The sequence below is a fragment of the Pinus tabuliformis genome, chromosome 6, assembly GCF_031772625.1.
Source record: "Pinus tabuliformis cultivar Carrire ecotype Pingquan chromosome 6, CPIR1, whole genome shotgun sequence".
Classification (NCBI taxonomy): domain Eukaryota; kingdom Viridiplantae; phylum Streptophyta; class Pinopsida; order Pinales; family Pinaceae; genus Pinus; species Pinus tabuliformis.
In genome coordinates, this window is record NC_142292.1 from 1,304,439,843 (window position 1) to 1,304,463,611 (window position 23,769).

The window sequence follows — 23,769 nt, forward strand, 5'->3', positions numbered from 1 at the left end:
AATTAGAAAGTAAACTAAGCACAATTACAACAAATTTTGATGGTTAATAAGGCATATAACAACAAATAAAACTTGACATCATCCGTAGAAAATTACTGAAAAATTCATGAAAACTTCAATTTAGTTTCTCTAATGGACTTTTAAATGATATATATCCCTAGGGCATATATCCACAAGCCATAAAATCATGAAAATACAGTATGTTGCTGCAATTTAGTTCTAATTTACCAAAAAGAGAAAGAAAAATAGTTCTTTTATATTTTAGAAGAGGGACACAATGGAGATGAACTAGTGGCTATGATACAAACTATTTTAGGTTTTTTTGAGTGACTCATCCAAACAAACCAGGGCAATTAAACTAACTTACCGTAGGGTTTGAAACTTAGGTTCTCAATTTTCTGGATGATTAAGGAAGAAAACTATTTATATTCCTCGTATACTTGGAGGAAGGGTTTAGCTCAACAAGGGACAATGCAAAAAATACCAAATAAACTAATCTAGCACAAGAAGATTAATCTCTTGGAACATAACATCAAGATAAAGCAAATAAACTAATATACTTCACCATGCAACATCCAAGATCCACCATAAACATCCACGAAAAGAGATCACATGACATGAAAAAATGCACCCAAGAAAGTCACTCCAATAGGTCTCCATTGTTCACAAGAGAGAGAAATCACTATTCAAGAGTTGTTATGATCCAAGAGTGTCCATGAATCCAAGAGTTATAAAGACCCTTTATTTATATGAGAGCAACTAGGTCTATTTATCTTGATTCCTCAAATTAGGCTAAAAGCCCCCAAAAAATACTAAATCCATGATACGAGGTGGATAGGTCATCAAGTTGACCCCCAAAGATAGCCAAAATAATTAAATAACAAGAAAATAGGCCTCAATTAACCCACATGTGTGAGTATAAAACCCTACAAGGGTGACATCATCTCCCAAATGCATGTTTCTTCATAAAAAGGTGCAAGGGATGACCCAGAAGGTTCTTTTCATCACAAAAGTCACATCTCATCAAATGGTGCCACCTCACCAAAGAAAATCCTTGCAATACCAATGTCATCCGCTAGAAAGCCCACGTCGTCATCAAATGCATCAAAAGGGCAATGCCATCTTGCTAGGGCATGACATCATTAAGGTGCAAGGCGTGACATCTCTTTTGGAGGGTTACTAAGTCATCATCATCCTCAATCATCACTAAGAGAAGAATAACATCCATTAACAAGGTAGAATTCAAGCCTGGGGACATCTCGTCATATTTGTTGAAGTTTCTACAAGGTGAGTAGTAGAGAGCAATTTTCTGATCTGATAATTACTACCTAATGATCTTTGATCAATTTGGGGACATCTTGTCATATTTGTTGAATTTTCTACAAGGTGAGTGGTAGAAAACAATTTTCTGATCTGATAATTACTACCTAATGATCTTTGATCAATTTATCTCATGCCAATGATTTCATTGAACAGTTATACACAAAAAATATCAACAGTAAATGCAGGAAACAATAAAGATCATAGAAAGATAGCTAAGCACAATAGAGACAATATTTTAACCCTGGGAAACCCAACTTTGGGAGAAAACCCAACAACTTTTGTTTCGGAGAAATTATTCTTCAACAAGGTTTACAAATCCAATTTGTTTAGAAATCCGTGCCAAGTACAAATCCAAATACCAGTGAAAACCTGGTCAATGTAGCAGCAACGCTGGTCAAACCAACCAAAATGATCAGAAGTCAAAGCTGGTCAAACAGTTAGTCTGCGGTCAAACTTCGGCCTTGAGGCTCTTATGGCCAGCTGTAGTCAAATTCCTGTGCATGCATGGCCCTCTTGCAGCTCAGTGAAATTCAGTCAACTTGGGTTAAACTTGGTCAAACAGAGAGAAAAAGTATGGTCAAGCAGTGAACTTGTCCTCCTTTTCTCGACACATGGAACTGTCCAAGGGACCTCAGAAAGATGAAGAAGAAACTCACTTGTGGGGTGGAGAAATTGAGATGTCACATCATCTATATATACTAGTCAAATGGGGGTATATTAACCCAAGGGACACACCTTTTCATGAGTTGGGCCGACTTGTCTTCCTAAGCCAACTTGGTGCCCCAAAAATAAATTTTAATTTTAATTTTCTTAGGCTGACTTGGAGACCTCTTTGGCATGCAGGAATAACTCCTATTGATACACAAAAATCAACACTCCCTCTTAGCGAGGGAGGTATTCTCCCTAGCTGCAACATACTTCCCCTTAGCTAAAATTTCTCTTCCATAAGAAAAGTTCATGAGCTTGCTATGTTGATGCATGACTATAGATCATTCGATCCTAGAGTAGGCAATGTGACTATGTTGGGCCATTTTCCCTTGTCCAAATCAAAATAGCCCGATGAAAGTCCTTTATGTCTCCTTATGTAAATGTATCAATCTCCTTTGGTCAAATCAACATGACTTAGCGAAAGTCCTTCATGGCTTCTCAGGAGAGGATCTACCCTTGGAGCATTCACCCTTGTCCAAATTAGCACAGCCCAACCAAAGTCCTTTATAGCTTCTCAGGCGAATTTAATCTATCTCCTCTAGTCAAATCAACATGACCCAACGAAGTCCTTCTGGGTTCTTAGGAGAATACCTATCCAATACTACAATTGCCCTAGGCCATTCACCCTTGGTCAAATTGGCATGACCTAGTGAAAGTCCTTAATGGCTACTTAGATGAATGTATCCATCGCCCCTGGTCAAATCAACATGACCCAACCAAGTCTCTCTAGGTTCTTAGGAGATGGTTTGCTTGATCCCGCAAAGACATCAACTCTCCCTCTCACAAGGGAGACATTCAACATCACGCCAAGCTTGTCTTAGAAGTATACAAACTTCTCTTTAGATAGAGGCTTGGTGAGAATGTTCGCAATCTGCTCGTCTATGGATATGTACTGGACCTTCACTACTTCGCTTTGTACCATGTGTCAGATGGAGTGACTTGATCAAATAGTCTTGCAAGAAGCCTTTGAAGCCACATTACTTCATGACTTGCAACACTGGCAGTGATATACTCTGCGTTTGTTGTATTGAGTGCGACAGAAGTCCGCTTCTTGCTAAACCAAGATATTGTATCCGATCCAAGCTGAAGCAACACCCCGAGGTGTTTTTTTGTCCTCTGGAGTCTGCACTCGTGGCCCAATCCGAATCTGTATATCTTTGCAACCTTACTTCACCACTTGAGACATATCTTAAACGATATCCAACTGTACCACACTAATACCTCAACACATGTTTTGCAACATGTCTTGGCTTAGCCATAAACTAACCAACTTCTTTCTCTGGTTCCATCACCACAACTGCTTTTTGATTACCCTAATTGGGTGGTCCCTCTAACACTGAAGCAAATCCTCTTATGGCAATCTTGGCTGCTCCCTTTTGTTATGGAGGCAAATCCTCCTACCACAACTGCTCCCTTTTGTTACAAAGAATTCTTCTTGCCACTACAGCTCCCTTTGTCACTAAAGCATACCCTTCTATTTGACATTGTCTCCTCATAAAGGGCATACAACTTTAGAGACCTCCTGTCCTTGAGCATCTGACAATCTCAACTCGTGACATCCTCTTGGAAGGCTGCGCCTTCCATTATGCTTGATTGTCTGCTTTCTCAGAACTAGAAGCTCTTATGGTCATTTGGCACAGTCCTGGATGTCCTAACATTCTGTTCAATCCTCCCTCTAGAACATCAATCACTCCTGCTGAGCCTATGCTCGAGCCTAAGAACTTGACCATTTGATGACTGGAGCAAAAAATATCCTCGTAGTCCACTCCCTCTTTCTGGGAGAACCCTCGTGCCAAAAAAACTCACTTGTATGCTGCCATCTGTTGTGTGAATCATCGCCTTGGCAGCCTCCACAATGTACCTACTACCTATTCTTCCTTTCTATAAACTCCATTCAGGAGGCCATGGAAGAAAAGATCATACCAAGCAAAACATAAAGACAAGAGGCTAACCAAAAATAAATAGTAATAATAAGAATCAAGGGAGAAAAATATGAAGTACTTATCTCTTAATTAAGGAAGAAACTGTTGAGAAATTGTCAACTCTCTCACTGACAAATCTATAAGAGAAACTCAGAAACCTGTCATGTGCCTAGAGGCACAACTGTCCATAAACATTACTTGTAGCAGTGCCTAAAGGAAGAATTCCTTTGATTTCTTCTGAGGTGGATGCTCATCATCATCATCATCAACAACATTGGTTGTTGATGCGTGTTGCTTTCCCTTCCTTTTCTTCTTAGGACACTGGGAGGCATGTTGGAGAATGTAACTAGTTTCGATCTTCATAATTTGTACCATTTTGTATTTTATGTAAAAAGCAAAAGAAAAGAAAAAGAAAAATTACTATTATTTTTCTAGACAAGCATGTTCTTCATGCTTCTAGGTTTTTGAGTGAAAGTCGTAATTGGACCTATTGTAAAAGAAAAAGAAAAAGAATTATTAAATATGTAATTTTGGGTCAGAAACCCCTTTAGATGCCAAGTTCGCCTACATGTCAAGTCAACCTTGTCCCAATGGACGTGTTTATTCACATCCCCTCTGAACTATATAAATAGGGGGGAGATAGAGCTCATTTGGACACACACACTTGATGATTTGTGGTCTGAAATATCGTAGAAAGGACAGAGAGAAGTGGAGGGCCAAAGTATGAAAGCTAGGGTTTGTGGAAGATCTGTCTTGGTACATCTCTTGTTGCGGGTCTCTTACTGATGACTCTGCTGAAAAGAAGGAAGGTTTGACTTGGCATCTAGAGGTGGAAGTTTCTGTCGTTATGGGTCTTGGATATCTCATTTGATCTGATTCTATAAGAAGAGAATTTTATGGGTTTTCCCTTGGCTTGGAGCCTATATCTTGTGTTCTTTTGTTTATGTGATCTTCATGTTCATGTTATGGTAATTGTTTGATGAAAGAATCAGAATAAAAATTTAATAAGAAGCCAACTAAATTCACAAGAAATTACTATGGATAAGGAAATCTAAATTAAAGTATAAAGCCACCCGATTGCCAACATGGTATTAGAGTGAGGTATGAAGATGGAGGCTTGAAGATCACATTTTGTTGGCTTTCGATTCAAGGTCTAATGCATCTTTGGAGAATCTCGATGGTCTTCTATAATGATTTCTATGCAAAATAATCTCGAATATGGGGCTCTTTCTAGACGAACCCATGTGGCAATGCCCTGTGATGTATATAGATTATAATGGTCTATATTATATCATTTCTATGAAATGACGGTATGCCCGTTTTTACTCATTGATTCGCCTCATCGATGGACTTGTGGCTTAAACCTTTATACAGTATGGCTCACACTATTTGTGGCATATGGATCGGATCACATCTTCGGATGAATCACTATCTCTCTACACCATATTTTGTGGTTCACAATAATATACATAGGCATATATACTACTCTCATTGAAAATCGCATTACGTAACATAAGTATCATCATTGAGGCTTGCGGTTCCTTGCTTTGGCATCGCTTGATCTCCGACAAACGCATTTATGTAACCTGTGACAACTGTGATTTCGTTCTAAATATTTTTGTGGCTACAATAGTCCACACCTTTGGTGGTTTGCTATCTCTACGGTCACAATGGTGTAATTATACACGTATTCTTCTGAGGTGATTTCAATTATAGTGACATAGCACTTTAGTTCTAAAACCTTTGTATGGCAACTGTGGTTCGTTAAATTAGTCCGCAATTTTGGTGGATGTCTACCTCCGAAGTTATAGTCACACAACTTTGCAATAGCCTGCGTTTGTGGTTCATTTATGACTCAAGTCTGTGGATCGCAATGTCTTAGTTGACATTTGGTTTGGTTTGAAATTCGATTATATACCTTCTATGGATGGCTTGCTCAATCTGAAGGGCTCACATTGATGGACGCAATCTCACTAAGGCAAGATGCTCGATATATATACTATGATGGTTCATACAAACAGGGGCTCGCATATACATAACTTGGTCCTTGTAATTCTCTCTTGACTACATACAGTATGAGGAATCACATGGTATAGCTTTCATGGTATGGATCGTAGATGTTACACAATAACGTCATCATATCCCATATATTGTATCACACGGTTTGAGAATTCATACAATGGCATCATTCTACAATGGCGATTGACTCTATGACATGGAAAGAGATGTTGGTTTTTAAAAAGATTATGGTAAGATCTATTATGGCTCGCTCCACTTGTGGATAGTCTCTCTTTACTCAGTGAGATTGCGATCTAGAGTAGATGATCCCATTCTTGGATCTGGCTCTACACACTGATAGTGCAATTTTGTTTTACTATATATTGCAATTCATGACTCTGAATGTATGACTATGCAACAATCACGGAAGAAAGCCGACCTACCTATGAATTTTGTCAAAAGAAATAAGAATTGCTATACAATAAATTGAAAACAGATAGGAATAATGCATAACCTGTTAGGAATTAGGAGTTCGCTGAAGAACTCTTGATCTGTATGTGGCATCGTTTTAAAATGGCATAAGCTCTGCGTGAAGACAAAATTGGTAGCCAACATAGGAGAAGTTGAGGCATCTGTTGAAGAAGTATTGACGCATCAAGAAAGGACCGAATCTTTGAAGGTATGGTAATTTCGCAGACGTATGTACAATGTTTATGTATATTTCATGTTAAGTGTCTAGACTATGATAATTAGAAGGGTTTGTTAAGTAATTAGGGTTTTGTAGATTACTTTGCATGATAAGAATCTACGTTTTGTTACATTTTTTTTGAAGGCTTTTGGTGTCTAGGGTTTATAAACCCTAGATGAGACTTTGATTGGAAAACCCTAGTATAATGAAAACCTAACCCTAATTATTTGTTCCCTTTAAAGAAACCCTAGCTCTTGGGAAATAACATCTAGGGTTTGCAAGATCTAAATTTAAGGATAATCTAGGGTACGTGGCAAAAACCTAGCAAAGGTTGAAATGAATAAACCCTAGGACTTGAAAGTCAAATCCCCAGGGCTGGTGTTTCCGTTGAAAGTAAAAACCCTAATAAGGGTTAGATCAAGAAATTTAGGGTTTGTAACTAAGAACCCTAGAAGTTCACCCTCTGAGAATCCACATAAACCTTAGATTGACAAAATTGACATCATGCTCTTGTTTTTGTATATTTTGTTTGGTTTTACTTGTCAATAAAAATCGCAGGTACATAATAAAGGAAACAAGATGAGGAGGGAAAAGCAAAGCAACACTCTTGCTAGTTGATGACTCCTTGAAAATGATGAACATGATGGAAAGAGGGAACTGTAAGGACCTTGATGGACATGATGTTGAAACTTCCAGCTGACAAGTTCATTCCAGGAACACATTGATGATTGAGAGATGAAGCATAATCTTGTTGCAATATGAAGATAAAGTGTGCAAAGAAATGTTGACTTCAGAGGGAGTGAATAGCAGAATTTGACACTTTGTCTAAGAGGCTATTATGATTTGACAACTTTGATAGTGATGATCTGCTTGGGATATGACTTGGATCCTTGGTAGGACATATTGCAAAAGCATGTGAAGAGGCTGGAAGGAGAGTTCGTTTGATGATATTGATCAACATTAGATATGGTCTCCTGAAGAAAGAAAGAGAGTTGATATTGACAACTCCAAGAAGGAAGAAGTTGCAGCTTGCTCCATGGGAACTTTGATTAAAAGTGAAAGCATGGAGAATGATGCTAGACAAAATGGAGAAGACCATACAAAAGGATGATGATCTCAAAGAAAACAAGTAGGCGAAATTTGATAACTTGAGAAAAGGTCATCAGGTTGAGGTAACTATGATATCGATATTTTGATATTGTTTATCTGGTTGTTATATGGATTTGGTAGTTGAGACAAGTGCATCTGCAACTATTTGTTTTATATTCAATTCATTATGTGGTCAAGATGTCTACATCATCTTGGGATTGAGAGGTAGCAGTACAAGAAGATAACCTGATATGTATGTTTTGATGACAATGAATGTGAAAATTTACAAGTCTAATTGCAACAACTGGAAATTTATTCTTTTAACTGTAAATTAATTATGCAATTAATTTGCTACGACAAATATCAAATAAATCACACTGCAATTTTTCACCATAAAAGTACCGCTGAAAATAAAATTCTAGAAACTGAGAAATATGCTAGCGCACATAAAAATGACAATTATTTTTGGACAATTGTCCCTGGAAAAACCCAATGTGGGAAAACCAACGCAACAACCGAGGGTTTTTATTATTATGTAGTAGTGAAATTCTGAGTACAATTTGGATGCTGAAGTTAGCAATCCAATCTAAGAGAAATATTAGCAAAAATCAACCGAGGGAAATTATCCTCTCACACAAGCAATCCTGCAACAAGCTGCCTCAGAAACTCACCGTCCAAACACTTCCGCAGGACCCTTTGCTTTGCCTTTGCATTGCTCGGAATCGGCTCAGCCTAGAAATTGTGCACATTTCATCCCCAGTCTTGCTCAGCCCAGAAATTGCGCAAATTTCATCCCCAGGCTTGCAGATTGTTGCATGTGCTTACAGGTTGGTCAGTTCCCCCTAGGACTGAGCAATCCTGATTTGCATGCATGGGCTGCTTTCCTCGAAAAAGCAAAAAAGAAAAAAAAAGCAAAAAGCATCCCTAGATTTTAGGGATCTATTTTTAGCAGCTGGAGGTTACATGCAAAGATCGTTTTAGAAACTTCCCTCCAAGTGTCGTTTTTTCCTAGATTTGTGGCATGCGCATCATAAGCCTCATCCTCATCAAAACTTATTTATTCGACGTTGCAGATCTCATTCCTCACATCGATCTTGGAGATTTGACATCCCACATTGCATCTAGGAGTCTTCGGCACATTCAACTCAACTTTTTTCGGGTATGTCTGCTTTTCATGTCTTTTGCTGCTTTTTCTGTTGCTTTTTATATTTCGCTTTGTATGAATGCTGTTTTCTTGGTTTTGTTGAATGCCTGCTGTCATTTTAATGCATGTTAGCTTGTAGAAGCGTTTTTTTTAGTTTTTCATTGCATCTCATTGTGTCGCATGCATGACACTGTTTCTGCATTGACGGTCACTGTCGCGGTGACTCACTTCACATGCTTGTTTTCCCATTTTCTGAATCCTGCACTCACTGTTTGCGTGCATGATCATTCACTCTTGTTTACACTTAGCTTCGTCATGCATTCATAACTTTTCATGTTTTCAGTCGCTCGTCGGTGGGTTTGGGCCGCCTTGGCCTGGACCTTGCCTTGCCCGGTTAGCAATGCACATTTTTGAGAGTGAAGGCTCTGCCTTCCCTCCAGAAAATGCGCAAATTTGGCCCAACACTGGCCTCCAAGCTTGCTTGGCGCACTTTTGGAACGCAGTGCCCTGTTAGCCCCAGAAATTGCGCAATGCAGTTTGCTGGTTTGCATGTCATTGTTGACTGAAACTGCGCATTGCGTAGTTTCAGTCCTCAGCAAGCCAGGCTAGACTGTGCATTGCGCAGTTCTAGCAATCAATCAACCTCCTAACAACCTAGACTGTGCCTTATGCAGTTTTGGTAGTTAGTCTCCTAGCATCCCAGTGAAAATTTTGCAATCTTCCCAGTGAGTCACATGGGTATGTTGCATGTCAGTCCTCAAGTTGCTTTTGGTTTTCAACTGACAGATTGTTTGCCATGAGTGTTGCTATGTCTCCAGGTATTATAGGTGTTCGTTTGTCTCTCAGCAGTTCAGGTATAATGGCCTCCAAGAGAGTAGTGTCAAAGGACACTATCGAGAGTGCAACTGGGGATGCAGTTGAGCAAGTGTCTATGAGCTTGCCTATCTACGAAGACACCAAGCTGTTCATAGACAAGGATATCAAGATGAAATGGCAGGATATCAATGACACCTTCTCAGGCACATTTGAGGAAAATATGGAAGATCGCAGGGTCTATGTCAACATTCACAAGTCTGGCTTATACCGGATTGCATGCAGGTATCTCGCGTTTCCATGCGCGGACATGATCCACTGGATTGTCTCACATACTGATCCTGAGACAATGGTGTTGAGCAGTGCCAGTGGAACACAACTTGCTACCTTTAGGGCGAAGGACTTTCAGGAAATGTATCACTTGCCACAACCGGTGATCACAATGGAGAAACCCTTCAACAGACCTAGTAGCAGTGCAAACTCAAGAGATATCTTGAAGAGCTGGGCGAAAGAGCCAACCAAGTTCAGGACAACACCCAACCAGGTTTACAAGACGAAGATACTACGGAAGGCATATCATTACTTGGTCATCTTTGCATGCCGCTTATACGGCCAAGAGAGCACAAAGACCTTCCCGCAGAGTTGGGTGATTGCGTTGGACCAACTGGCTAACGAAGGAAGACCTTGCAACTGGTCCGACATGTTGGCTCTCAGGTTGAAGGAACAGGTAACAGAAGCCCGACATCTGCCCAAGGGTCAGCAAGCGGAGATATACATGTCCGCTTACATACTGGATGCAATCTGTGCCCGTCAGCAGTTCCCAGGCTTGGGTTGGGCATGGACACCTTCGGAAACCTCTGTGCACACTTATTGCATATTGTTCTCCGAATGCAGCTTCTGCGGAGTTATCATACAGTCGTTAGACGTTAGACCACTTTGTCACCCTAGTATACAAAATGATATTTGAGCAGGATCCACCTTGCATGTCGCAGGGAGCGATGGAGGCATTGATCGACATAGCAGATTGGTATGCCTCACCCCTTGGCACCTTCATACGGATGTACAACGCGGAGAAGGCTTCGCATGTTTTACCAAGTTTGCCATGGATAAGCTCATCATGCAAGAAGTATCATATCACATCTTGACAGGGTTGTCACAGGGTTGTCAGCTAGACTGCATAGGAAGAAGAAGGCACTTTGGCACGCTCTTCCTTTGCGGATCGGGTTGTATGAGATATGGAATCCCAAGCATGCTGAGGCTGAGACGGAGGAATTCAAAAGATTCACCTTCGGCACCAGAAATTTTAATTCGTATGACCCGCATTGCTTAGTGAAGGACCACTGTGCGAGAGTGCAATTTCCTTGGATCCACGGGGTGTGTCATTGGCTCGAGGAAGACCCATGGAGATACTCTTATCACTCCTCCAGGCTCAATGAACCGTCGACATGGTTGTAGAGTGGCTAGCAAAGCAAAGGGAAGCAACATCTCAGAGAGAAGCATCATCAACAACAACAGAGGGTAGCAGACTTGCGCGTGACAAAGGCAAGAGAAAGGTTGTTGACAGTGTAGAGGCAGAACAAAGCTGCAAATTCAAAGCAGATCCACTTGTGTTGAAAGCAGCTTTGGAGATTCAGGCTAAGAGGTGACAACGCAACAAGAGGATTGCACAAAGGATAAGAGAGAAACAAAGGATGGAGGAAACAGAAAAAGAGTTGCAGGAGTTGAAGCAGTAATTCTGGGAAGAATAGGAGCTGCGCAGAATAGAGAAGGAAGCGCAACAGAGACAGGTACAACAGGAGGCGCAACATGCATAGATTGATGAAACTGCGCCCATATAGGTTATAGACTCATCTGAGCAGCTGGCACAAAGCAGACAGGGTGAGTAGTCACAGGAGCAGGACTTAACTCAAGAGATTGAATAGATGATAGAGCAGATGGACACTGATATGGTTAAGCTAGAGTCGGATTAGGATATTGACCTCATGCCGCGGAACCAAGAGGACACCCCACTGGCTTCACCAAATCCGGAAGAAGAGCAATTCCAAAGCAATCAAGGAGACATAGAGATCCTTGAAGAAAATCTGGAGGCAGAGATGCGCAACATATCTTTCGACGAGTCACAACATAGAGTTGTGCAGTCGCACATAGTGCCTACTCCAGATGTCCACATATCTCCTGCGCAGTTTGAAGAACGAGTGATCGTATCTGATGTGCGCAAGCATCCAATAGCATTGGCTGATGCTACCAAAGCATATGCCAAAGCCACCAGCTCGAGTGTTCGATTCTTGATAGCTGAGAACGAGCGTATGGCTAAGGAGTTATAAGTGGCCAAGCAGGGAGGAGAACAAGTTACATCATCCACCAGAGCAAAGTTGAAGAGAGCGATACTGGATGAAGTATCGTCCCTTGAGACAATCATGCGGACGTTGTATTCCAGATTCGTCACTGTGCATAAGTCAGTTGTCCATCTCAACGGTTGGCAGCAGCACTGTGCTAGGAGAGCACACATCTTGTCAAATCTGCACACTGCTGTCGATCGCATGCAAACATGGACAATGAGGTACAAAGGAGCCCCATTACACTTGCCAAAGATGATGAAGCCAAAGGCGGTAGAGTTGAAGGCACGCATCCGGAGTCATATCTGGAACTATGAGGAACTCCCGTAGCTCATCACTAGTTTGTAGGCTTCACATGCACGGGTGTTCAAAAGAATGGATGTCGTTGTGCGCACGTACGCGATCCCATCCATTGGCACACTCACTAAGGTGAAGTCAAAGAACCAAGTCCGACTGGAGTTGGACATGTACTTTGATGAGTTGATGCACGTAGCCACTAGTGCAGACTTGGAGATCAGTGCAAACACTATGCATCAGTATGTTGCTAGTTTGGCTGCACTCAAGACTATGATGCGCATGTTATTAGACGAGTTGGATAGAGGTGCCAAATCAGTGTACCCGGATGCAACAGAGGCAAGAGTGCGCTTTCAGCATGATGTCACCATTGAGCACGTGGACATCATAACGAACTACCAAGCTTAGCATCAGTTCGCCATTGTCGATCATCACATGGATGTCGAAGAGTTGGTCTTCCCGCAGCTATCTGAGTCTTAGTAATGTCTTGAGGGGAATGTCAAGGGTCACCCCACCCTTTGTTATTTATAGAACCTTATAACTCATTGTACATGTTTTTGGGAGCCAAGCTAATTAGAGCTTTGTTGAAGATCAACCATTGACTTCAACACCATATTTTTTCTGTATTCAACAATGTGTACGCTTTTCAGATCTCTTGTCAAGTTGGTGCTCAGTCTCAGAGTAGAAGACGGGTTGGATGGTGCTACTAATTTCAGATCTTGAAAGACCAAGATACTCCTTGTCTTGGATGAAAATAAGATTCAGAGTTATGTGAAAGAAAATATCTTAGAACCTCAAGATGTTGAAGAGAAAGCCAAGCATAAGAATAATGAAGCAAAGGCTAAGAGGATCTTGATAGATTCCATGAAAGGCCACTTGATTCCACATGTTGTTGAGTCAAGACCGCCAAAGAAATGTATGTTGCCTTGGTGGGATTGTTCGAAAGTAAGAAACACTAGCAGGAAATTAGCCTTGAGGCATCAACTCAGTGGTATCATGATGTCAAGATTAGATTAAGTTTCCACTTATCTCATGAGAGTCTCCCAATTGAGAGACCAACTTAGAGCCATTGGAGATACCATTGATGATGCAAAGCTTGTTAAAGTGACTCTTAATGGATTTCCTTCTTCATGGGATCCATTTGTATAGGGTATTTGTGCACAATTTGAGCTGCCCAAGTTTGATTAGCTTTGGACTGATTGTGTCCAAGAAGTGACTATATTGTTGTCCAAAAACAACGTTCAGAAGCCCTTGCAGCTCATGCAAGGAAAGGAAAATGAAGAAACTTTGATAAGAAGAATACAAGTGGAAGAACAACTCCATTTCCAAATCAAAAGAAGAAGGACCTTTCAAAGATCAGGTATTTCAAATGTCATACATTTGATGACTATGCCTCCCAGTGCCCTCAAAAGAAAAGGGAAAGAAGCGTGCATCAACAATCAATATTGATGATGATGATGATGAACATCTACCACAAAAGAAGACAAAGGAATCTAAACTTGTTGAGATCACATATGAACTTTGAAAGGAATATTTATTTGTCTCCGCTATTATAGGCACTATTACTGATAGTAGTGATATTTGGTTGGTGGACAATGGTGCTTCTAGGCACATGATAGGTTCACAAGATTCTCTCATAGATTTGACAAAGAGGGATTCAACATTGCAAGTGGAACTTGGAGATAATGCCAAGTATGCAGTGAAAGGAGTTGGGACAACATCATTTCAGCTGGAGTCCGAAGATTCTGTACACATGAGAGATGTATTGTTTGTACTAGGAATGAAGAAGAACTTGCTTTCTATTTCAATGTTGGAGGATAAAGGTTACAAAGTTGCATTTATAGTTGGTCAGGTTCTTGTATGGCCTAAGGGCTTGAGCATAGACTTAGCAGGATTGATTGGTGTTTGAGAGGGAGGATTGTATAAATTGTTAGGATGTCCAACCCAGGCATTGGTACATGACAATATCAGTTTATGTGAGTTATGACATCGAAGATTTGCTCACCTACATTACAAGGCTTTACCAACATTGAAGATGATGGTTATAGGTTTTCCAGAGCTCCATACAAGCATGATGGTGTTTGCAGGGATTGTGCACTTGGCAAGAATTCCAAGGGATCTTTTCTGAGCAGAGATAGTAGGTCCAAGGGAATCTTGGATCTAGGACATTCAGATGTATGCAAGCCAATGACGATGTCATCTTTGGGTGGCTACTTGTACTATGTGACATTCATTGATGATTTCTCTCGAAAGACATGGATCTACTTCATGAATATCAAGGATGAGGTCTTCAACGTGTTTTAGGAGTTGAGGGCTTAGGTAGCGAACTTGACAGGGAAGATCAAGGTTTTGAGGTGAGATAATGGAGGAGATTATATTTCAAGGACTTCAGTGATTTTTGCAAGGAGGCAGGGATCAAGAGGGAGTGGGTAGTTCCTTACAACGCTCAACAGAATGGGGTTGCGAAAAGGAAGAACAAGTCCATTGTGGAGGTTGTCATGGCAATGATTCATGATTGAGATTCACCCATGTTCCTATGAGTAGAGGCATCCAATATGACAGTTTATGTTCAGAGCAAGAGTCCTCACTAGATATTGGAGGACAAGACTCCTGAGAAAGCATTCACAGGAGTGAAGCCAAAGGTTAGTCATTTAAGAATCTTTGGTTGTCCAATGTACATCCACGTGCCTAAGGAGAAGAGAAAGAAGTTTGAACCTTCTGGAAAGAAGGGAACTTTTGTGGGATACAACAAGACTTTGAAGGCCTATAGGATCTACATTCCAGGACAATGCCATATTGAGATTAGCCAGGATGTTACTTTTGATGACGAGGTCGCCTTTAGGAGGTCTAAAGAGTCTCATATGGAGATTGATAGTGAGGAGCAGGTGGCTCCGAAGGATGCAGGTATAGATCCCTCTAGTCTAGTTGCTCATCCTTTAGACCATTAGGAGGAGTCAGTAGAGCTGGCATAGCTAGTGGACCTGCCTAAAGATGTTGTAGGGACTAGGAAGACACCGACATGGCTTCGTGACACTTTGCAGGATGTAGAGAGACATGTAGCTCCTAGGGGTACTTTTAGGGAGAGCATACTGTTGGAAATACTGAGAGGGGGATGAATCAATATTTCTTTTCAATTGTTATTATTACCAGTTTAGATTCATTATAATTTTAATCAAAGAAATGATTTTATTAAATATAGAAAAAGATTGAATACAATATCTGATGAATTTTTCGAAGCACCAACTTGGACTTTGATGAGGCTACAACCTCTAGGGCTCCGACCCTATCTTACCAAGGCACCAACCTTGAATTTAGGAGCACCAACTACAAGTACACAAATCCTTCCAATTCTGAGGCACCAACCCCAAGGGCTCTGACCATATAGATTTACTCAGTCAAGAAATGTTTGTTTGTATTACACTGCTTCCAAGGACTTCTTTACCAAAACTAGTGCTTTTAGTCTTTGCAATAGGTCACTGTCTGCGCTATGGCTTCACTTCGGGTCCGAACCTTCCAAGATGAATCAGGTCAAAAGATTGTTCTCCCGCTCTATCTTCTGCTTCCTTCTTTGCTCGGCTGCTAGATCTTCGGCTTCTCGACCTTCGACTTCCTCTGCCTCTTCAAGTTCACAAGTTGTGAACTTCTAATTCTTCTTTGTGCCTGATGCCCGAGATTGATGCTTAAGGTGAGGTATTATAACTTGTATTTATACGGGTTTCCCCAATACCCAAAAGACACGTTCATTTGGAAGGAGAGGCTGACTTATGGATATTCATCCAATTACTCATAAACTTGTTTTATTTACAGAAAATTTCATACCCACACGAGGTCCCACATCCATGTCATCAATCACAATCGCAACTTTCGGAGGTCCTGCAATCGCAACCTTTAACATTACCGATGTAACATAGCCGATACTCATATTGCCGATGAAGTGGATGCGATATAACATTAAACAGTTGTCAATAGATCCGTCGGATCCACAGCTTCTATCACAATTGGCAGTTTGGGGGTTTATCGCAATCGGCGGTCCAGGGTGACAACCCTTTATGATTTGCGTAACTTCCGATACCCGGATGCGATACTACATAAAGGTGTATTCTAATGGAGCTGTCGGGTTCACATATTATATCGCAATCGACGTTTTGAATGGAACATGATTATGCGAACATAAAGGTTTGCGATTATGCGATGGATGCGATATTATATTGAGTTGTATTGCAATGGTGCAGTGGGTCTGCATTATTATCGCAATCACAGTTTTAGTGTGACATTCCTTTAAGACTTGCGATGTGAAGGTTTCGATACAGCGGATGCGATATTACAATAGGGCGTGTTATAATGGGACCATCGGGTCCGTAACTCATATTGCAATCGGGGATTTCAATGTAACAAGGCTTCAATACTTGTGACGCAACAGATGCGATATTGTATTGAGGTGTGTTGTATTTGAGCGATCGGGTCCGCAATGCATATCGCAATCGACAGTTTTAATGTGACATGCCTTAAGACTTGTGATATGACAACTCCGATACAGCGGACACAATGTTTCATTAAGTCGTATTGTAATGGAGCTATTGGGTCCGTGTTGTATATCGCAATTGGGGTTTTGAGCAGTGTTACATAACTCAATATAATAGAACTGCTGATAAAGTTCCTCCGATGACACTGTTAACTCCTCTCGGCTCTTCCTCTTGGGCATATGCATTTTAAAGGGTTTCCAACAACTTCTTCCTCTTACTCTTGGGTTCTCGCTCCTGTGACTTCTCTATGATTTCTTTTCACTCTTCCGCTCTTCCGATAGCTCTTCTTCCAATGATGTGTTCTTCTTTGCTCCTCCGATATCGCTGTTGCTCCTGTGGCTTATCTTCCTGTGACCTCCAATAACTCTTCTTTGACTGCTCTTGTTCTTGACTTCAATGGCTTCCTTGATGGCTTTCCTCCTTGGCTTCTTGCTCCTGTTGCTTCACGGATCTGCTTCTCCTTGGCTTCACATCATCATTTGGTATCCCAGAATATTGCCATATTGACATCAATGACAATCTAGATCAACACAAACAAACACAAAGGTTCTGGAGTTATATGGCATTAATGAGCCACATCATTGATTCTGAGGCTTCCTATTATGAGGAGGCAGCAGGCTAGCAGGTTTTGATAGATGCCATGATAGAGGAGTATCAGTCCATCATGAAGATTGATGTGTGGGAGATAGTTCCAAGACCAAAGGGGAAGTCAATAGTGACTTCCAATTGGATCCATAAGATCAAGCATGTAGCAGATGGCAGCATCAAGAAGTGCAAAGCGAGGTTTGTGGCAAAAGGGTTCTCCCAGAAAGAGGGAATGGAATATGAGGAGATGTTTGGTCCAATCGCTAGGTACACTTTTATCAAGACTATTGTTTCTCTTGCTTCAATTATGGGTTGGAGGTTACATCAGATGGATGTGGAGACTTCTTTCCTCAGTGGTGTGATTGAGGAGGCAGTGTACATAGAGCAACCTCATGGCTTTGTGATACATGGGCGGGAGTCCCATGTTTGCAAATTGAAGAAGGATTTGTATGGACTCAAGCAGGCACCCAAGGCATGGTATTCCAGGATTGATGGATACTTGATGAGTTTGCACTTCACCAAGAGTGATGTGGATCTTGACCTTTACTTCATGGTTGCTGATGGTGATCCTTTGATCTTGCTATTGTATGTTGATGATTTGTTCCTTACTAGGGTAGAGAGGCTCATTGTTCAGTGCAAGAGGGAGTTGGCTTCAGAGTTTGAGATGAAGGATCATGGATTGATGCATTATTTATTGGGATTGGAGGTGTGGCAGAGACTTGGTGAGATCTTCCTCGAACAAAGGAAGTACACAATTAAAATCTTGAGGAGATTTAGTATGATGGATTGCGAGTTCACAACCACACCTATGGTGACAAATTTGAAGAAGCTGCGTGATTTTGCTTGAGATTCATATTTGGTAGGTCCCACTATGTACATGCAGTTGATTGGATTCTTGATGTACCTAGTTAACACCAAGCCAGATATTTGCTTTGCAATGAACACCTTGAGCCAGTTTATGGTTGAGCCGAGGCATGTACCAATGGCTGCAGCGAAGCATGTGTTGAGTTACTTGCATGGTACAATTGGATATGGTCTGAGATGTCTCAAGTGGTGAAATGAGGCTGTAGGGATAACTAATTTTGATTGGGCTGGGAGTGTAGTGGACAGAAAGAGCACTTCGAGATGCTACTTTAGCTTGGGATCAACTATGATATCCTAGTTTAATAGGAAGTAGTCTTCTGTCACCTCAGTACAACAGAAGCGGAGTATATCGCAACCAGTGCTCCAAGTCAGTAAGTAGTGTGGCTTCAGAATTTGCTTGTAGGGCTATTTGAATAGGCTCTAGAGACAACCTTGATATACTGTGATAATCAAAGATGTGTCAAGATTTTAGAGAATCTAGTCATGACAGGTCGAAGCACATTGAGATCAAATATCACTTCATCCACGAAATGGTGTAGAAGAGAGCAGTAAAGCTCCAATACGTATCCACAGACAAGCAGATTGCAAACATTCTCACCAAGTCTCTATCTAGGGGAAAGTTTGTATACTTCAGAGACAAGCTTGGCGTGATGCATAATGTCTATCTTGCTAAGAGGGAGTGTTGATGTTTTTGTAGCATCGGGTAGACATTCTTGCGTGGGGTAATGCTGATTTGACTAGTGGGGGAATGATACATTCACCCATGGGGCCATGCTGATTTGGCTAGGGGTGAATGTCGTAGGGGCAGTCTTTCTCCCATGGAGCCATGCTGATTTGGCTAGGGGAGATTGGCCCATGATGCTCACATTGTGCTCTAGGATGGAGTGATCTATTTTTTATAGAGCGGATTTGAATTGTTTATTGATTGGGGCTTTTTTAACGAACAGCAGTGTAAGCAATTCTAGTTTAATGTTGATTTGTGATATAGGCTCCATAAGTGAGGGTGTTTCTTGTGATGAGGTGCCCCTTGATGGGTCTCCACTCAACATTAGAGCTCTATATAAATAAACAAGCATGTGATAGGAAAATTATCAACATAGTGAGCTCATTGAATCTTTTGTAGTGGAGGAGAAATTTCCAGTGAAGGAGAAATCTGTTTTGGAGAATCATCTTTGATCTCTCTTCATCATTATATCGTTCTTTTTGGAGGCCGCACATGTGAGGAAGAAGGCCAAGTTTGATCAGACCAATGACCAGGTCGAGTTTAACTAAATTGTTGACTAGCCCGAGTTTGACCAGACCATGACCAGGATGAGTTTGACCAAAAGTTGACCGCATGAAGGTCGCACGTGTGAGGGTTTAACTAGCCAAAGTTTGACCAAGACCATTGACTGCAGGCTGAGATGACTACATGGCCAAATTTGACCGCAGGCCGCAGTTTGACCAGTGTTGACTGGTTTGACCAGCATTGACCAGCAGCTGTTTGACCAGGTTTGACTGGTATTTTGACTTGTATATTGGCACAAATTTCTAGACAATTTCTGATTTGTAAACTTTGCTGAAAGACAAATTTCTCTTCAAGAAAAGATTGCTGGGTTTTCTCCCAAGGGTGGGTTTCCTAGGGTAAAAATACTGTGTCTATTATGCATGGTTGTCTCTCTATGATATTTATTTTTCTGCTGTATTTACAGTTGAGATTTTCTGTGTAATTATTCAGTAATATCAGTGGCATTAGAAATACTGGTTGAAAATCATTAGGAAGTAATTATCAGAGCAGGAAATTATATTCTACTGCACTTGCCATAGAATTTCAACAATTTACACACAGGAATGCCTCTTTATTGCTTGCAACCCTACTTGACATTTATCTTATATGATAACAGAAATTAGGAATTAAATTCAACCGTCAAAGCTGGGATCATAACATACTGGTCTAATACTTCTTTCGCTATTCTTGAACCGAAAGTACGTGTCTATCACCCAAATTCCATGCTGCACATCTAAAGCTTCCACTTATTAGAAGTGATAGAGTGGCTGTTAATTTCCTATTTTATTGTAATATTCATTTGTTGATGGGATCTATGTAGTTTTTTTGGACTGCATGATGACAAAAGCGATAGCAGAACAGCTAGTAGATATTTGGAATATGGAAGTGGACAATAGCTTTGTATTCACATGCATTCACATGCATTTTGTGAAGTTTGAATGCTATGGATGACTCTGGTTACTGTTAGGACTTATAAGTGTGTAGTGGGTATACACAAGGGTGTGCTCTTAATTGAGGGAGCTATTGGTTTTCAGTGCACAAATTGTTAGCAGTTTCCCAAGTCATCTTGTTCATTTCATGGTACGTCTTTTTGATATTTCAGAGATATTTGAGCTACATATGGAGGAGTTGCGTACCAAGCATGAGGAGATTGCAAAGAAAGATGGTGAAATTAAAGTGTTGCAAGCTATTATTCAAACTCTTAGCAAGGGAACAGCTGGCAATTCAGCTGAAAAGAATCTGTAAAATATCAGATGTGAACACTATTTAAAAAAAAATCATTAATTCGACTAGAAAAAGAGGGTTATCACTGTGGTTTCTCCTAACCCGATTTGATAGAGTAGTAGTGCTTTTCTGCGGAAAATTTACCTTATCTCAAGGAAACACTGCATTATATCTGCTTGATTCATAAGTATTGGAATGATCGGAAGCTAACTGAAGGGGATGATTCTCCAGATATTATCTTGAAGAGGGATGTCTGATCAAATTACAATGAATTGTTGAGGCCAAATGTGCAACGCCAATTGTAATCTGTCAGTAAGCAATATATGTCTCGTACAAAAATTATTATGGTTGCTATACCTAATGCTTCAATTATTTCCAAAATTTTCTCGTGTCCCAGTAAGTATTGCTAGTTTCTAATAGTGATCACAAAAGCGATAGCAGAACAGCCAGTAGATATTTGTAATATGTAAGTGGACAAGCATTTTGTGAAGTTTGAATGTTATGGATGACTTTGATTACTGTTATGACTTTAAGTGTGTAGTGGGTATACACAAAAGTATGCTCTTAATTGAGGGAGCTATTGGTTTTTGGTGTGCAAATTTTTAGCTGTCTCCCAAGTCAACTTGTTCATTTCATGGCATGCTTTTTTGATATTTCAGAGATATTTGAGCTATATATGGAGGAGTTGCGTACCAAGCATGAGGAGATTGCAAAGAAAGATGGTGAAATAAAAGTATTGCAAGCTATTATTCAAACTCTTAGCAAGGGAACAGCTGGGAATTCATCTAAAAAAAAACTGTAATATATCAAATGTGAACACTACTATTAAAATATTTCATTAATTCACTAGAAAAAGAGGGGTTATCATTGTGGCTTCTCCTTATCCAATTTGATAGGGAGTAGTGCTTTTCTGCGGAAAATTTACCTTCATCTCAAGGAAACACTGCGTGATATCTTCCTGATTCATTGGAAGTATGGGAAACATTGGAAGTTAACTGAAGGGGATGATTCTACAGATATTAACTTGAAGGGGGTGTCTGGTCAAATTACAACAAATGGCTGAGTCCAAATGTGTAACACCAATTGTAATCTGTCAGTAAGCAATATGTCTTTGTACATAATTTACTATGGTTGTCATACTTAATGCTTCAATTATTTCCAAAAAAATTCTCGTGCTCCATTAAATATTGCTAGTTTCTAGTAGTTATCCTTAGCTGTTTATAAATACATTGAAATTGTTTGTGGTGTGTGCAACTTACTCTTGTAACATTTTTATTCATTTAATGTATATCTTTTTATTCCTGAAGTTGATGAATTCTTGAGGATTTTCTCCCAGTTCAAAATTTGTTTGTTTGGACTCATTCTTCAAATATTATTTATGACTCTTTACATTTTCTGAATTATATTATTATTTTAGGATCTCGCTGTGGTTTCTAATCATATTATGTACAACCCATAGGTAAGCTATGCCCAATGCACATACTCACAAATTGAACCTGTCTATCTTCTAATAACAGTTTTTGAGTTTGAGACTTGCTATGGAAATTAAAAAGTCCTCCATAACTGCTGTTGGAAGTGGTACAAAGGCTCGGTCGAACTGCTGTATGCATGGAACTTGAAGTCATTGTAAACTACTTGTTCTCTATAATTTAAATCAAGGCTTTCTTTGGTTGAGATTACTTCCTAAACTTGAACATGTGGCTTTATGCAGAAGCTATATTACCAGATCTTATTTGACATCTTTGTAGTGTTATATTGTGTTGAATGTCTTATTGAAAAAGCATGTTTGTAGTCCAAACATTTTTTTGCCATTTCTAGGTTGTAAATTCCAATTATTAAGATAATTTTAGGACATTAAGATATGCATTTCTGGGACTGAAGTTGGAAGGTCATGAAACCTTAGGAATATGACTTCAAACTTGATTAGCTTTGACAAATCAACTTGTCTACTGATTCACACTATGAAACTGTATGCCTTGTGCCATCAAGGTCAAGACTCAACTTTGAGAAGACGAGGCCTCAAAGTGCTCTTGAAACATAACGCTGATTATGAAGTGATTGATTTTTCACCATTTTCTCTTTATTTTTTTTTCCCTTGAAAAAACAGAATAGTGTAGAGCACCAATGAAGTTTGTTTGGATATTTGGTACTACTTGCTTTGTCCCTAAGCATTGAATTGGATGACGCTTCCATAAACTAGAAATAACAGATCATGCACAGTGACAATGGCCCCCCCTTCACACCTGATATTTAGGTAGCACCTGCTAATATGGAGAAATGGAAGATGGCTTCATGAATAACAACTTGATGCTGGTTGTTATATTGATAAAGATGATGAAATATACGAGACATAGGAAAAAAACTCTTATGTATAATAATAAGATGCATAAACCCTAATCATAAGCTTATGTCACCTGCCTAGGCGTTTATTATAAAAAAGTGAGCTTTTTACACCTATGGCCTTATTAGAAATATATTATGTTATGATTAGGTAAACCATAAGTAGTGTTAGACGAGGATACATGAGTAGACAAAAGCATTGAATGGGGAGAGGAACTTTGAATAAGTCGTTGAAGAAAGTGGATAGAGAAGCACATAATTGGAAAATGCAACATAAAGACATAGTGAACCCAAAAAAGGAAACAAGGATAACATATTTAATTGAACAAATTGGAAAAGTTGTTGCTACCTTGAGAATCAAGGAAATGCCTTGGAAAATACAAAGATATTACCTCAGATATTTTCAAAGGACCTTTGAGACAAAGTAACACCATGTGCTGTTAGGTTGTGCATTAGGTGTGGGTGTGGGAAGTGCTAAGGTGAATAGAAACAACATTGTTTACAAGCATCTAAAGGTCCTTTAACATTTTCTTGAAAGTTTTTACAATTCAAAAGTTTCGAGAAAGTTTTCACAATTCAAAAGTTTTATATAAAATTCTCCATGGATTATTAAAGGGTTGGTCATATGAAATTATTTCTGAAAGGATTCAT

The 23,769-nt window shown here is 40.0% G+C and overlaps 1 protein-coding gene across 4 annotated transcripts in view; it reads left to right on the top strand.

Annotated features, from left to right (window-relative positions):
- The window catches only part of LOC149263406 (tropomyosin), a 166,468-nt gene extending 144,802 nt beyond the window's left edge, over positions 1–21,666 (top strand). Inside the window, exons 3-4 of one of the 4 annotated variants that reach the window (XR_016259259.1) lie at positions 20,657–21,090; positions 21,438–21,666. Coding sequence is in view for 2 of the 4 variants with exons in the window: in XM_089426230.1 (XP_089282356.1) it covers positions 21,438–21,580 (143 nt within the window). In the remaining 2 variants the exon portion in view is untranslated. Of the gene's footprint in view, positions 1–20,656; positions 21,135–21,437 lie in introns of those variants that run through there. The other 3 variants (XR_016259260.1, XM_089426230.1, XM_089426227.1) reach the window with 3 other exon arrangements.
- Positions 21,667–23,769: the final 2,103 nt, after the last annotated feature.